The sequence below is a fragment of the Parastagonospora nodorum genome (assembly GCF_000146915.1).
Source record: "Parastagonospora nodorum SN15 chromosome Unknown scaffold_2, whole genome shotgun sequence".
NCBI classification, from domain to species: Eukaryota; Fungi; Ascomycota; class Dothideomycetes; order Pleosporales; family Phaeosphaeriaceae; genus Parastagonospora; species Parastagonospora nodorum.
In genome coordinates this window covers 138,183-153,739 of record NW_001884550.1, presented here as the reverse complement: position 1 = coordinate 153,739, position 15,557 = coordinate 138,183, and the positions used below count along the sequence as shown (strand labels likewise).

Sequence of the window (15,557 nt, the reverse complement as noted above, 5' to 3'; positions counted from 1 at the left end):
AGACATATCAACTTCAGACAGACCAAACTCCTCTAAGAGATTTACAGTCTTGACAACTCTAGGGCCAAAAACAAAGGCAGGAAGTTGTCATGCTTACGGCCGGTCGTGCACTACTCTGTATGCGGCGAATTGTGGACCTGCGCGTATAGGAGGCCAATCACACACCAAGCTGCTCTGTGATGCACCGCCTCTAGTGGTCAGTGCACCGGAGGCCGCGGACATTCCCCCTTCCCTTACGACACACCGTCTCTCACTGTGATCATCGCGTACACTCTACCAACCGGCTTAAAGATCTCCTCTCTTTATCCACACGATGCATAACGCAGAGGAATCATCGGCCGCACGGAGGAGAGCTTTCTCCCACAAGACTCGCACAGGCTGCATCACATGGTAAGTTAATAACGTGGCTCGGCGCATCTCTGTGGCAGTTTGACTGATCGGATCAGCAAGAAAAGAAGAAAGAAATGCGACGAACAAAAGCCCATGTGCCAAAGATGCACGTCAGGCGGGTTTGTCTGCGACGGCTACACATCTGTGCCTCCCAAGAAATGGGAAGTCTCGTGTTTGCCTATACTGGCAGCGAAATCAAATCGGCTTGTTTGCCCCTCACGAGGACCCTTGCTCGTCAATCTGCCAGGGTCGTTGTTGGTCCCAGGGGATCCTATGGAAGCTTACTACTATACCCACTTCTTTACGAACACAATCCACGATTTGGAGATTTCGGAATCACTGAACAGAATTTTCTGGAAGAAGAAGTTCCAGAGCCCTAGCCAAAACGTGTTGTGTATAAGGCATGCAGTCATGGCTCTGGGCGCCGTCCATTGGCAATTCACAACGTGCGATCACAAGAGACCATCAGATATTGATAACTTTACCCTGCGGCACTACAATGAAGCCATCTCCGATCTGCTACACAACCGAGATTCCACAAACGAGTCAGCGAGTAATCTGGTCACTATCCTTACATGTTGCATTCTATTCGCTCTTCTCGAGAGCTTGCGTGGCAACTTCAGCGAGGCGATTCGGCATATCAAGTCCGGGACGGAGCTTATCGCGAACTACAAACCCAGCATTTATCTACCTAGTCATGATTTCGAGGATCTGGCAGCCATGTTTCATGCCATCAGCGGCCAAGTTGGCCTTTTCTCCGAAGACCGCATATTTGCAGACGTTAGGCAATTCATAGCCCCGAAGAAGAAGCACCCTGGCAGGCTTCGGAATCTCGTCGAAGCCGAAGATGTGATGAACAGTTTCGACGATGACATCGCTCATATCTCGTGGGACTTGGACCACGATTGGGAGGATGATAATGCCGAGTGCTGTAAGCAATGGGACACCCTGCGACAACGCCTGGAAACATGGGACCATCAATTCTTGACTATTGTGAAGAAGCTCATGGACTCTGGTGAATATTCCAAACACTTCGAAAGGATTGCCAATCTGAAGATACAACACAAACTCTGGGAATTGCTACTGGATGGACCAGAAAGCTCAGTCGACTTTAAATGTAGCGAATCGCCCACAGAGAGCTCCGTCGAATTCGAATGTAGAGAACCACCCACCGCGATACTTGACGCTGAGGAATGCAACCTGCTTCTCGACGACCTCGAATGCCTATGGAACAATTCAAGACGACCACTTTACGGACTTAAGACCGACCTTACTATGGCCTTGTTTCAGTTCTATGTTTTCTGCATTGACGACTCAGTACGGCGAAGGATAATATGTATGCTACGCTCGCGGAGAAGAAGGGAGATTCTATGGGATAGTTTAGAGCTGGCAGACTTCCTCGAGAGGGACCTGGCTCGTCGCGCATGTGGTATCCAAAAGGACAGATGGCCGGACATAGGCCCGTCTCCAGATGACAGCGCATTGATTGTATTCAAGACTTAGATCCTGCACGCAACTACTTCTAGGCATTTCGTTATGAGCATTTACTGCAATTCCATGTATGCGATGTGCTAGGAGGCTGTAACATGTTTCTATTGTACTTCAGTGCTAAACATTCGGGTAGGCAAATCCTACATGTCACCACATCTATACCAGAAGTACATACCCGAATGCTATTCATCAATGTCCCAAAGCTTCTTGGCATTGGAGACAAAGACTTCCTCCTTCAAACCAGCCTCATCCGTCCATTGCAGACACCTCTCGACGAAAGGCTTTACATCGAGGCCATCGAATCGTGTATGTGGCCAGTCCGATGCGAAGACGAGCCTGTCTCCTGCGATCTTCAATAGCTCACGTGCAAGAGGCTCGATACCCTCCATGTTTGGATCTTCATCAAACCGGTACACTCCAGAAAACTTGAGCCAGACATTCCCGCTACGTAGCAAATCCACAAGCGACTGAAAGCCGGTCAACTCGTATGGATTGAGAGGGTTCGTGCGGTCCGCCAGCGACGGAAGTTTCGGTGCACCAAAATGCGCAAGACACAGTCGCACACTAATATCTTTCGCAGCGCGTTCAAGGACTGGAATATCTTCCATACCAATGAAAAGTTCCAAGACCCATTCGAGAGGTTTGATGGCCTTCGCATAGCGTTGAAGGACATCACGTAGAGACTGCTCCGTGAACTTGGTGTCGTTCGATTTGAGATTCAAGCGCACGCCACGAACACCTAGCTCATGCCACTCCCGGAGAGTCGACCTCTCAATCGTGTCAGGATCAAAGCCTACAACGCCTCTACCGTTGCAAGGTCCAATGGCCTTCAGAGCGTCGAGCATGCAAGAATTGTCGTTGCCATAAATGGAGGGCTGGACAAGGACAATGTTCGACATTCCGATCGTCGCTTCAAACTTCATGGCATGCTGAAGGCTGTGTAATGATGGTGTGTAGGCAGCTTCCGGGGCCAAAGGGTATGTGGGATCTGTTACATGCATATGGCTATCCCAAGCATTTGCCGGCATGCGCTGCTGAAGAGTGCGTTTCGCGGAAGACATGGCGAGCTCCTGTATAGCTCTCAGATACGACGACTGAAAGTAGGACTGAGTGGAGCTTAGAAAATGTATGAGTCAGTAACCTGGTAACAAGGGTGAAGGAAAGAACTGATATAGACTCTGGAAAATGTCTAGGTGATGACCGTGCTATGGATTAGCAAAGTCGCTAACGCTTACCGGAACGATGGGCGAGGTATGAAAGCAGTGTAAGAAATGTCTCTCAATGCAATGCGGCTTCTATATGCATTCATGGGTGGGTCGTTCTATCGGTGTATCGCGGAAAAGTGCTCACAGATCCAGGCTGCCTGGCTACCGGATAAGCAGGCTTTGCGGGGCAATGAAAATAAGGCAACACAGGCGGAGCCAAAAAGTCGACAATCTACAGGCATCAAAAGTTCCCTGTTATGGATGCGGGTTAGAAGCAAATGTGGAAACCCGTATCGTGATGGCTGTAACGCTGATGTTGTGCGAGAGGTCTCCATCAGCTCTCGGAAGTTGTCCGACGCTAAATTCGCCGCTAGGTATCTCCACACCCGGGGTATTATTTACCGGACCATGTGCGGATGTTATTCAAGATCTATGCTTTCCACAAGTTTGTTTCGTCTGTCTGCGTCTAGGGTCATTCGGGCATTGCAGGATTGCGTTCTGTTAACACCACTTACATGTAAACGAATCCTCATCGTGCTAATCGATCTTCTCACGAACATGCTCCTGTAGTCTACTCCACACTTCTTGTGATCTGCGTCCGGGTACATGCTTGAGAGGAAGCAGCAAGTGCTTTTACTTTTCGAAGGAGATGTGTCTTTGTCGGTTGGCGCAATGTGTCTCACAAATATCAGGAATAGAGGTCAAATCAGGGTAAAAAGCAACGAATGAAGTAATTTAGCAATAGCATATATTCGTAAAGACTGGAGACGATCACTGAGGAGGTAGCGATAGTTCTAGGTGGCTCTATATATTTGCCGGGTTAGTCAAGTGTATGTAGCTACCAATGTAATCGACTGTGGCGTAGTCTGACAGTAAACAATTGTAGAACATACATGATTTTTCCACTGCGTTGTGAAGGTCGCATTGTCAGCCAGAGTTAAGCAGAATCAATGACCCAATAAAGAGCCATAGGCAGAAGACTAGTGACTAGAGTTGAACATCAAGCAAGAGCTCGGTGTGCGGCAGAAGCCCGCCTGCCCGCAGCTTCGCCTGATGGTGATATGCAATATAGACCAGATCGCCAGAACTTGGTCGCTCTCCTGCAATAGGGCTAATCAATCTGAAGATGACATTGCACAAGACCTTGGAGTAACCTGGCAAGTTAGCATCATGCGCGTAAGACATCTGAGCAAAGCTACGAGACGGTCTCTCTTCCAAGCGGGAAAGGCACAACAGTACCACTCCGATCTGATAGATGTCAGTAGCTTCTGTCGGCAATGCAGTCTCTGGAGGATCGTAGCTGAGATCGACACAAGGAAGATCGCGTACCTTCAAATTATGCCGAGTCCACTCTGACTGAGCCACACCACAGCCCCAATCACCAAGCTTGATTGTGTAGGGGTAGCGGTCTCTTAGCTCACGGCCACTGGAATGAATGAAGATGTTGTGCAAGATCACGTCCCGATGGGTGATACTGTCCCAAGACTTACCTGATGTGGGACCTTTGTGGCAGTATTGCACTGCCCGGGCGAGACTGATCAGTACTTGCCAGATGAAAAGTTCCGGCAACCACTGTCCGTTGTCTCTGTACAGGCGTACTATATCGCCAAGTGTCTTCTTGTCGCAGAACTCCGTCACCATGAAAGGCGTATCGTGGCGATGGTTCCCTTTGTCAGCATCACGCAGCTCAACGATATTGTGATGCTTCAGCTGTGCTTGCACATCGATCTCGCGCCGAGCATATTGAGGGTCGAGTGCCTCAGTTGGTAGCAACTTCATGATGCCATTACGCTCACCAGATTTGTCGTGCTCATCTTTGACCAGGTAGATACCGCAATTGAAGGACCCTTCAACTTCGGCCATGGCAGAAATGATACTCCAACGGCCACCGATCAGCTTACCGACTTCAAACCTGCCAGCATTACGAGTGCGAGCATAAGTTTTGTCCAGCATATGACGAGCGTATTCCTGCCCGCTTGGCGGAAGAGCAAAGTAGTACTCACCACGCTTTACTTCTTGTAAAGACATGTAAGCAGCAAGAGCGTTCAGACCAGGGTACTCCCGAGGGTCATACTCAAACCAAGCCGGGAAGTCCTTTTGAGCCAGAAAAGCTTTAAAGTGGCCTTGATGCGCCGATTTTGGGTCCGCGTTATTGTCCAAGCACCAGTTTTCAAACTCGATCTCCTGCAGACGCGACTGCTCGTCGGCCTTGTGAAGTCCTTTGAGTTCGTCGTGCTCGTTTAGCTCCTTCTCGATGGGACATACGCATTGCTCGCCTAGATTCACCTGATACGCAGTGTTCGCTTCTTGTTGAATGAGATCACTAACTGCCTGCTGTAGCTCCAGATCCACAAGTGCTTCCCGCAGCTCAGTTACCTTGTCGTCTACAGTCACACCCGACAATTTGCACAATTGCGCAAAGGCATCTGTGTTTGAGTAGCCCAATATGCTGGCAAGATCCTGAATGCAAGCGTCATATGAAGAGGCCATTCTGGACGTTGAAAGACTCGGTGACGAGTCGAGTGTTAGACTGAGTACGTTTGAGCCGGCAAACGATGCAAAGTGATGATCTCGTCACTGAATCTTTTCTGAACGTCCTGGAGTTGAATAGATAGGAAGCATACGCTTGACGTTTATACAAATCATAAGGTCTGAATTCAACAATGCTAGTCAACATTGTATGAAGGTTGACACTGAGCAATACAGTGATTATCAGTAACGCGGTGTGTCGAGTCGGAGTGCACAACGCTGAGCACGTTGTAGAGGCCATTCTGCGCGTTCGATGTTTCCATGACAACAAAACCGTCGTGAAAAGCTTTGTCTTGGTTGTGGAACGCATGCGTCGTCGTCATTGGTAGGTTGATCGATGCGGCCGAACTTCCAAGGTCCTGAAGTTTCTGGCAAGCCCCAGCCCCACCTTGGGAGGTCGGCAAGCACCTGGGCATGCCCATGCTTGCCGCGCCATGTGACCAATGTTCTCCAAGGTTGACTCGAGCAAAATCACCGAGCAACAGCTCACATCGATACTGTAAACGATAGCAGTATAATAAGGGCTTGTTTGGTTGCTCCGTTTCAAGTAGCCGTTTAGTCCAAATTAGACTCCGTTTTGGAAATTTTTGGAGATAGAGATGAGATAGGGCTCGTGTTTCGTAAAACGGCGTGGTACCGTTTTGTTAGCGCTGCTACTAAGATCTTAACTTTTGCGTACCCCTGGCCGCAAAAGCTAACAACGCCTAGTTAAAAAATAGATGCAGCTTTAGAGAGGCGTGCAAGTCGCTTCTCTTAACTCTTCTCTCTACTTAGAATATTTGCTTTCTATTTCTATATAGTATTATACAGAATAGAAATTATTGTTGTTCTTCTGTACACAGGCGTTGAAAATGGAGCAACCAAACAGGCCTTTAGGCGCTGGTTACTAGTTATGCCACGAACTCTGTCTGGCAGCTGTTAATAAGCACCTACATAGATAATAATCTACACCTATATAAGCTACATTAAGCCCGAATCAGATAGCAGCTAAGTATTAGCAGCCTATCTAGCTGAGCCTAGCGTAATATACTCTAGCTAGCAAATTTGTATAGTAAAGTATGCGTTAGTAAGCTCTAAGAGAGCTTAGTAGAATATTTTAGAGTAAAATAGTATAATTGCGTTTATATTTTAGCGTTATTTATAGAGTAAATATTTATTATTTAGTATTATTCTTTATAAAAGTTTAACCTACCTGCGTATCTATATGCGCAGCTAAGTATATATTACTTAAAGCTCTTATTATTAGGCTGCTCTTAGCTTACTATTTGCCTATAGTAATTAGGTAGCAACCTAGCAGGTAGAGAGCCTAGATAATATGCCTAAGAAAGCTAATAAGGCTAGTATTGCGCGTATACGTAAGACGCGCTATATATAGTAAATATAGGTAGATAATAACTATTTAGAAGCTAGAGCAGTAGCTCTAGAGCTTTTATATATTCCTACAACAGCGTAGCGTTTAGCAGCTAAACTAACTGCCTATTATATAGCTAATTATATAGTAGATAGAGTAGATAAGGCAACGCTACGCGCGTTAGTAGAGATATTAGATAGAGAATAGAGAGCTATATAGTAGCTACTATAATTAGATAGTAAGCTATAAGCTAGTGCGCTTATTAGAATGCGTTTAGCTACTAAATATATAGAGATAAGGCTAGAGTTATTGCCTACGTTGCTATTCTTTATAGTAGAATAGTAAGCATAGTAGCACTTATATTATTCTTATCTAGATACTTAAATAAGCTAGAGTTATAATAATTGCCTTACTTACTACTACTAGCAATATAATAATAAGGTTCTATACGCTAGGATTGCTCTATATAAGGCTTAAGAAGTCGCAGAGCTACTAATATTATAGGCGCCTAGCTATAATTAACTTACTAATATAGGTTAAAATTAGAGCTTTGTAATAACTTAGATAAGAGCTCTAGCTCTATTATCTAGTAGTAATAAGGCAGCCTAAGTAATTATAAGTAGATATCTTAGCAAGCTTTTAGAGTATAGCTATTCTTACTCTATTAATAACGTAGCTTAGCCTTTGCATAGAGGTAAGTTTTAGCTATAATTATAAGTGCGTAGCAAGTAATTCTGCTTATAATAGCAGCAAAAATTAGATTTTAGCAGTTCTATCTAACTGCTTAGTTAGCTTAAATTTTAACATAGTTATTATGCGTAATATGCTCCTTATAGAAGCTTTTAAGGCGTTAAAATAGCTATAGAATATTAGCTTCTAAGCTATTTAGCTACTTCTTAATTATCTTATAAGCGCTCTTAGCCTTAGAGGTTACTAGTAAGCTAAAGTAAGCATATTAATTAACCTAATAGTCTATAAGCTTATCTTAATAGAGACTAAACTAGTGCCTATTTAGATACTCTGCAGTATTAAAGAAGAGCTTTCTAATAGCAGTAAGATTGCTATTAAACTTAGAGACTATTTAGAAACGTAAGGTAGCATAGTAGAGCTCTATAAAGGCCTTAGTAGAGTTATTATCTATCTAGAGCTTACTCTTATAATAACGCCTAAAAGCTAAGGTTATAGATAGAGAACTACTCTCTCTAATATAGCTAAGAATATTCTTATTTATATGCTACTAGCATATAGTAATATTAGAGTTATTAAAGACCTTATTTAATACGTTAATATAAGCTCTATTATTATTAATAACCTAGAGGCATATTATAATCTTCTTATGCTTAAACAAAGCCTTAAGATGCTCTAAAATCTAGAAAAACGCACTCTTATTCTTCCTTTTTATTAGAGTAACTCTAAGGTAGATAGTATAATTATTACTATTTAAGCTAATAATATTAAGTAAAGAGAGATTATAGCAGTTCGTTTTAAAGGTGTAATTAAGAAGAATAATATCTAGTAACTTCTTAAAGATCTTAAGGTATTATAGAGTAACGAAAATAAAGTATTTAAGATAGCTATTATTAGCAGGCTTATAACTATTACAAAGTTTAGTATTATGCTAAGGCGTTTTAAGCAGATGCTAAGGCGTTCTAAGTAACTTAAAACTTAATATTATAGAATTAGCTAATAAGAGCATCTAGATAGCGTATAGGCTAGAACTTTAAAAGAAACTCTAGAACTTATAGGTGCTATTACTTAGTAGCCTCTATCTTCTTCTCTACTAGCTCTATCTTATTTTATATACTTAATTACTATTAGAGATAATAATAATACTTATTTCTAACGTTCTAGCGCGTCTAAAGAGCGCTAAGAAATTACTTTTTAATTAATAGTAAGCTCTATTTTGCGCTATATACTATCTTAAAGATTTCTAAAAGTTTTACTAATATCTTAGAACTGCGCGTTACTCTACGCTAATAAGTAACTATAAGCTTACTTATCTCTAGAGAGTAATTATATATAATTAATTTATAATCTTTATAATATAGTACTCTCTATCGTAACTTCTTAAGATTTATATAGTTCTCTATAATAACATATAACCTCTAAGAATACTTACATTTTATAGAAGCTACTTCTATCTACTTTCTCTTCTTACCTAGCTTATTAGATGCTTGCTTAAATAAGCAGCTGCAAGCAAATAGCTGCTAATAGCGTCTACTGCAGCTCTATTTTTACTGCTTATATAAGATACTATAGGCATCTCTCTAGGCTATAACTGCCTTAATAGCAGCGTTATAGCTATTATATAATAGCTCTAGCAGCAGTAAGTAGTTATAAAGAGTATAAGATGCGTTATTCTAAAGGTTATTAACGTTAATATTAATATTGTTAGCAGTAGCCTAGTATATATAATAGTAAGAAATAGCATCCTATTAATAACTAGTTATATGCGTCTCTGCGCTAACAATAACCTTAGTTTCTGCCTTATTCTTATCTTTATCTTTATCTAAGTTACTCTTAAGTAAGTTAAGGCTAGCAATAGATGCTAGTATTACTAGACGTAATAGCAGCTCTATATTAGAGTTCTAGAGATTTTTAAGCTATAGCAATAGTATATAAGACAGCAAATACAGCGTAACTAGAGGCAATAATAATATAATAAAGAGATAATATAGTATAGTAAAAGAGCAAAAAATAATAGTAATAGCGCTGCGCATTATAGTATTATAGCTTAAGAAGCTACTTAACGCAATATAACTTTCTAGCTATTAACGCTAAACTTAGAATATTTACCTAAGAGTAAAATACCTTCTATAAGTAGCTTAAAACTCTCTATAGACTATTCTCTATACTAATTAGGTAATATTAAGTTAAGCGGCAGCTTAGCTACTAGGCCCCCCAGTAAGCGAGCCTTATGTGAGTGTAGATTATTATCTATGTGGGTGCTCATTAACAGCTGCCACTCTGTCTGTGCACCAATGGGCCCTTGGCCTTTGACCAAATTTGCTTCCCGAGCATCGTAGGGAGCTCGAGACTCAAGGGCTTCTCTCGTGCGGTACCACAGTGGCAATTTTGAATAAAGGACCGAATCTAGTTGGGACATATTCTGGACATATTCTGCCCGAATCGACAGGTAATACCGAACGAAAGAATCTTGCAAGCACTAGTGAGACCGCTAGGGCTTGGCATTGAATGCGCCAAAACCTTTACAGCAAGACGAAAAGTACATTAATCTAATTTTAACACTTGCAGGTAGAGCATGGTCGAGCTAGGCAAACTATAGATGCTTTGAGAGAAGTTTATAATTGCGGTGTGCTGCGCTGCTGTTGTAGCTCTAGGTACATGAGGACCTCGCGGTGTTCACGGATCCCACGGATGCTGGGGCTTGCTCGGGCTTGTTGTAGCGGAATCGGACCATCGGTATATCGATACCAAGGAATCTACCAACACTCCCTGCGGTAGTGGGCTGAGAACAGCCAATAAGACACAGCTTCACGCTACGGCACCTGTTGGTCTCATCAACTCTCGTCTGCTTAATTACATATGCAGGATGTTTCACCATGCACAGACGTAGGTTACGTCAACACCGCCCTACACCGCGAAGGTGTATGCTCAAGATTCCGAAGTACCAGGGGAGACCCTAAGACTTATCCTGGAGATATAAAACAGCCGCTCGCTCTCGCCGTTGGTGGCCATCTTTGAATGCCTTTACTCACAAAACTCGACAACACAATCTACCTGCAAACGCTACCATGAAGTTTTTCGCCATCATCTCTGCGCTCTGCGCTTCTTCTCTCGCACTTGACATCCTACAAGTGGACGGAACTATCAGCCACATCGAAGACACCAGCCTTATTCCCCGACAATTCGGGCAATGCTGCGAAAACAACTTTGTTCCGCCCTGCCTCTGCCCAACAAAGTGTGCGAGCTCATGCAGTGTAAGTTCAAGAGAAAGCCGAATGCGAGTTGATACAATATTGATGTTGCTGTATAGCGCGCTTGCTGCTGATCTAGTTCCGGTACCTAAGTTAGGTGTTTAACATCCGACTCCTGTCCACACGTAGTATTTCACTCCGCGATCGCTTCCACTTAGCACGTCAAGGGCTCTTTGCACGAGCTTGGTATTTATAGTCAGCTATCAACTGTGCATAAATTTCTGTACCTTGCCACATCCGTCAGGATTGATGGTTTAACGTCTATGTACACCTCCGTCAGGACGAAACACGCCTGGCATCAATGCAATTTCTAGCCCTACAACACCAGCAGAACGAAAAGAACAAAAACCCCACTCACAGGATGGCAGATACAACATATATCTAATATTACAAACCTTTTGCTTAATTCTATCGAGGCGTTGTGTTGCTCCTGCAGTTGTAGCTACGCGAGGTGGTAAACTATCTTTGGTTCCGAACTCCGTGACAAGGCGTGTTGTGTTGCAAGTTTAGTATGTGGTGATGATATGACCTAGCTAGGTATTCCAGTCTGCCATATTGCTTGACGCGAATACACAGACAAACCTCAATCAGGCGCGACACCTGCCTTCGAAGGTTATTTCGTACGGCTTGTTGAGGACTTGTTTCGAGTCTAATCTGATTCTCGCGGGTCACTCTGAAGCGACATCGCTAGAGTTGCCGAACATGTTCGCGTTCCGAATACCCGAACGTTTCAACCTTCCGGAGCCTCATCCCTGTGTCAATCCTCGTACTGCAATCTAACGCCTCATCGTTTATACAGGCTGACCATGCAGCAGCGCTTCACTCTCAGATGGTTCATGCTTTTCTCCTTTCGTCTTACTCTTAATCACCGAGTCTTCTTTCTGACATTCTCATTCCTTTGACATGCTGACGTATGATCAAAACGTATGGGACTTCACGAGATCACGGTGACCGACTCGGCGACGAAAAAATGCAGTCCAAGTCCTTCCCAAGCTGTGACCCGGCTCATTCGCAGATTCCGCAAGCAAACAGGAGACCACTTTGATGATCGAGAACGAGAATGTAATGGGCCAACATTTCTTCACAACCTCCTACCGATCCTGGAGCCTTTCCTCTTGCTGAATCCCAGATTTATGTATATCGAAGACCGCATCCTTGGGCGACAACACGCACCTCGCGAAGGAGTCTCGCGCAAAATACCATCAAGCTTAGACGAGCTGAAGACGTGGGTGGAAGGAAAGCCCACACCATGCGACTGCGACAAGTGTGCTCCATGGCTATATGAAATTGGCCAGAATAGCGCACACGGCGCAATACAGTGCGACATCGATGGCCGGCGTGCAAAGTCAAGTCGTTTCTCACAGCCGCATCTTACATCATCCTACCCGCTACCAAAGCTCAATCTGCGCCTCTATGGAGACTATGAAGCGATGCGGCTCGTCCGGCATCACGTCGCTTGGCTGGACAAAACATATGCACACAACACCGCAGACAAGGCCAGCCTCGATGTATTCAGACTCCGCAGCCTTGTACACTCCTGGAACCCCAACCTGACCGGACAGGACATGCGCTCTAGCGCATCTAGCACACAAATGCTGCAACTCGTCAAAATCCTGAATAAGGTCTTCTTCTTCGGCGCTATCCCTTCACATCGTCAAAGCATCTCATCAGGCTTTGCATGGCTCCCCGACACGGAAAAGACATGCTTCGGCATCGGGACTTTCAACCCCATCATCGGCACACAGGTCCTACTCCACCCAAAACTCTACCGACACCACGGCGACCTAGACGACCTCGACGTGCGCTGGCGAAACCGCCTCGGCACCATACTGCACGAGCTATGCCACGCATTCCTGAAAGCATATACATGCAGATCGTGCCCGACGCACGATTCATGCATCGGCCCGAGAGGCCACGGTCGCGCATGGCAGATCCTAGCCGCGAAGATGGAAGAAGTGGCGACGAAACTGTTAGGCGTATTCGTGGATTTCGGCCGGTATCCATCGCTGCTACACGATTTAGAAGGGAATGGAAAGCTGCCGAGTAAGCATGACTTGGACGTGCTGAGGTTTGGCACGAGGTGGCTGGTCTGAGGAAGCGAACACCACGATGGGAAATTTGTCCGAGCTAGCTCAACCACCCTTCCATCGCTATGGCGAAGGCAGCGCAGCAATAGGGTCTGCGTTGATCTCGTCTCCGGCCCTCGCAACGGCGCCTTGATACCTTGTGTGCACGCCAACCTGTTTCAGCCGTGCTTGATAGGGGCCTCTTCCAGGGAAAAGGTTTGATAGGCGACCCTGCTCGGTCGTCGCTTGGTCGTGTCTGCGTACATGTTGAAACTTCCAGCAAACACGTACCTGTTGCGACATATCTGACTCATGGTCTGTAGGCTCAAGGCGGGTTGCGAGGGAGGCGAATGGGTTGGTCTGGGCTCAGCACGGGTTCGTTTGAGCAGGAGAAACTGTAGGAACGTGTGCTGCGCCTAGCAAGAATAAAAAGTAGTGGAGTCAGACGGGGGAAGATAATTAATAGTGGTGCTGAAGAACTTGGTACTTAGGGTCCAAGCCTAAGCATCGCTACCAATAACCAATTAATCTGTAATTTCCAAAATGATCTACAAACCATTGGCATCTGCCTTCTCATGGTGTTCCCTAATGTTCTTGTCCTCATCCTGTGCGAGTATGCCGCCCCTACCCACTCCGGCTTCGGCACCGGTCACCGAGCTTCTTCTCCTTTCTGTTTCTCTCGCCGCCTCTGTATCTTCATAGTCGACCAATAGTTCTCCCTTCTTGCCATATCTATGGGGCAACTCATGTGCAATCTTGACAACACTGAAGACACGTGTTGTCTTGTGGAATATCTCATCCATCTCCTCCAGACTGCGACCAGCGGTCTCAGGGAAGAAGAAGTACACTGACGGCACCATGGCGAGATTAATTACGGCGAAGATGATGTAGGTCTGGTAGCCGATGCTGGCGAACGCGACCGGCGTTACCATTACAACCATAAAATTGAAAGCCCAGTTCGCTGTAGTCGCGATGGCGTTTGCTGGCGCGCGAATGCTCAATGGTGTAATCTCGGCGGGGTAGAGCCATGTCATGCCCAGCCATCCGATGGCGAAAAACGAGTTGAACACAAAGAGGAAGACCGTGGCAGCGAGACCCATGCTGGAGCTGCCGATCGAACTTGTGGTGCCAGCGAGGACGGCCATGGACATGGCCATGCCGGCCGCGCCGAATAACATCAGTGGGCGACGACCGAATTTCTCAATGGTGAAGATGGCGATCCAAGATGCCATCCAGTATTCAGTTCCGTTGCAGGCGGACAGAAGTCGACTGAGGAAAGGCGAGAGACCGATACTGTTCTCGAAGATGGTCGCGCTGTAATACGTGACAAGATTAATACCGGAGATCTGCTGGAACATCTGATTGACATAAGCCAAGACAGTGCGATGGAAGTTGCGATTCCGGTTCATCTTGAAGCACTCCCTGAATCCGCCCTTGGACATCTCAAATACGACGTCCTTGACAGCTTGGAATTCTGCCTTGATCTTCTTGTCCTCGCGAGATGCGTTGCTCAAAGCGGCAAGTACGTCCAAAGCCTCATCGTCGCGGCCCTTTAGAATGAGCCATCGAGGCGACTCTGGAAGACCGGGAATGGCAATGAGGATGAAGACGGCGAGGATGATCTGGAATGCGATTGGGAATCGCCAAGCGATACTGCTGGGCTCGAGGAAAGAAAAGCCCAGATCTATCCAGTAGCTTAGCATCACGCCGAAGACAATCAATGAGCCTTCAATCATGACCATTTGGCCTCTGCGATGGGGTTTCGAGGTTTCTGACTGCCACGTGGGTACTGTACTCGTGTTCATGCCGTTTCCAAAGCCTGTGATCCATCGCCCAACAATCAGTTGTGCGAGGCCGAAAGAAGCAGTTTGCAAGATAGCACCAATGATCATAATGACCGAGCCGATGAAGATTGTGCGTTTGCGTCCGAGAATGTTGCCTAGCCAGATGGTGGCTACCGCGCCGAAGAAGCATCCGAGAGTATATGCGCCGACAGTGATGGCTTGGATAGTTGCTACATGGCTTGGACTGCTCCCAGGAGGTGGATTAACGGTGTCAATTTCGGGAAAGTATTTGAGGAAAGATCCTAGGGTCAAGAGACCGCCCATGACACCCTGATCTGGAAGATGTCAGTCCTCGGATAATTTCTTCAGAGTTTTGGAAAGTACTCACCATATCCAAAAAGCGCGAAATCCGTACCAGCTACAACAGCAATAGCAATATTCAGCCCCGTGCCCGTGAGCCCGTAGAACTTCTTCATCTTGAAAACCAGACGCTTGCGTTCGTCGATTCTAACCTCGGCGTATGTGTGACCAGCTCTTCCTCACCACGTTCGAATCAGACTCAGAAGGATAATACACATACAAGACTTTCCAAGGCAAAACGCTGCGATGCTTGAGCTTATGAAGAGCCACTACACAATGTTCCTGATGAAACGCTATCCCCACAAAGACGCCTAGCGCCACCTCCAATGCCACGGCAAGCATCATTTCCATGGCCCCAAGTCGCGCGATGACGTTGAGCGCCTTCAGCCGCCTGTAGAGATCAGCACGTCGCGCACCCCGTGGGGAAAAGCGTGCGGAGACGG

At 45.6% G+C, this 15,557-nt stretch overlaps 5 protein-coding genes across 5 annotated transcripts; 2 read left to right on the top strand and 3 right to left on the bottom strand.

Annotated features, from left to right (window-relative positions):
* Positions 1 to 313: 313 nt before the first annotated feature.
* SNOG_01186 (hypothetical protein) lies at positions 314 to 1,893 on the top strand (the record flags this gene model as incomplete). Its single annotated transcript, XM_001791788.1, has 2 exons — positions 314 to 390; positions 447 to 1,893. The coding sequence occupies 2 exons, from the start codon at positions 314 to 316 to the stop codon at positions 1,891 to 1,893; spliced, it is 1,524 nt and encodes a 507-aa protein (XP_001791840.1).
* A 170-nt stretch (positions 1,894 to 2,063) lies between these two features.
* On the bottom strand, positions 2,064 to 2,780 carry SNOG_01185 (hypothetical protein; the record flags this gene model as incomplete). The annotated part of the gene is made up of 1 exon (XM_001791787.1): positions 2,064 to 2,780. One exon carries the CDS (start codon positions 2,778 to 2,780, stop codon positions 2,064 to 2,066), a length of 717 nt encoding a protein of 238 aa, XP_001791839.1.
* Positions 2,781 to 4,073: 1,293 nt separating this feature from the next.
* On the bottom strand, positions 4,074 to 5,576 carry SNOG_01184 (hypothetical protein; the record flags this gene model as incomplete). Its single annotated transcript, XM_001791786.1, has 1 exon — positions 4,074 to 5,576. One exon carries the CDS (start codon positions 5,574 to 5,576, stop codon positions 4,074 to 4,076), a length of 1,503 nt encoding a protein of 500 aa, XP_001791838.1.
* Positions 5,577 to 11,830: 6,254 nt separating this feature from the next.
* Positions 11,831 to 13,124, top strand: SNOG_01183 (hypothetical protein; the record flags this gene model as incomplete). The annotated part of the gene is made up of 2 exons (XM_001791785.1): positions 11,831 to 12,947; positions 12,973 to 13,124. 2 exons carry the CDS (start codon positions 11,831 to 11,833, stop codon positions 13,122 to 13,124), a joined length of 1,269 nt encoding a protein of 422 aa, XP_001791837.1.
* Positions 13,125 to 13,518: 394 nt separating this feature from the next.
* Positions 13,519 to 15,230, bottom strand: SNOG_01182 (hypothetical protein; the record flags this gene model as incomplete). Its single annotated transcript, XM_001791784.1, has 2 exons — positions 13,519 to 15,089; positions 15,143 to 15,230. The coding sequence occupies 2 exons, from the start codon at positions 15,228 to 15,230 to the stop codon at positions 13,519 to 13,521; spliced, it is 1,659 nt and encodes a 552-aa protein (XP_001791836.1).
* Between the last annotated feature and the right edge of the window lie 327 nt (positions 15,231 to 15,557).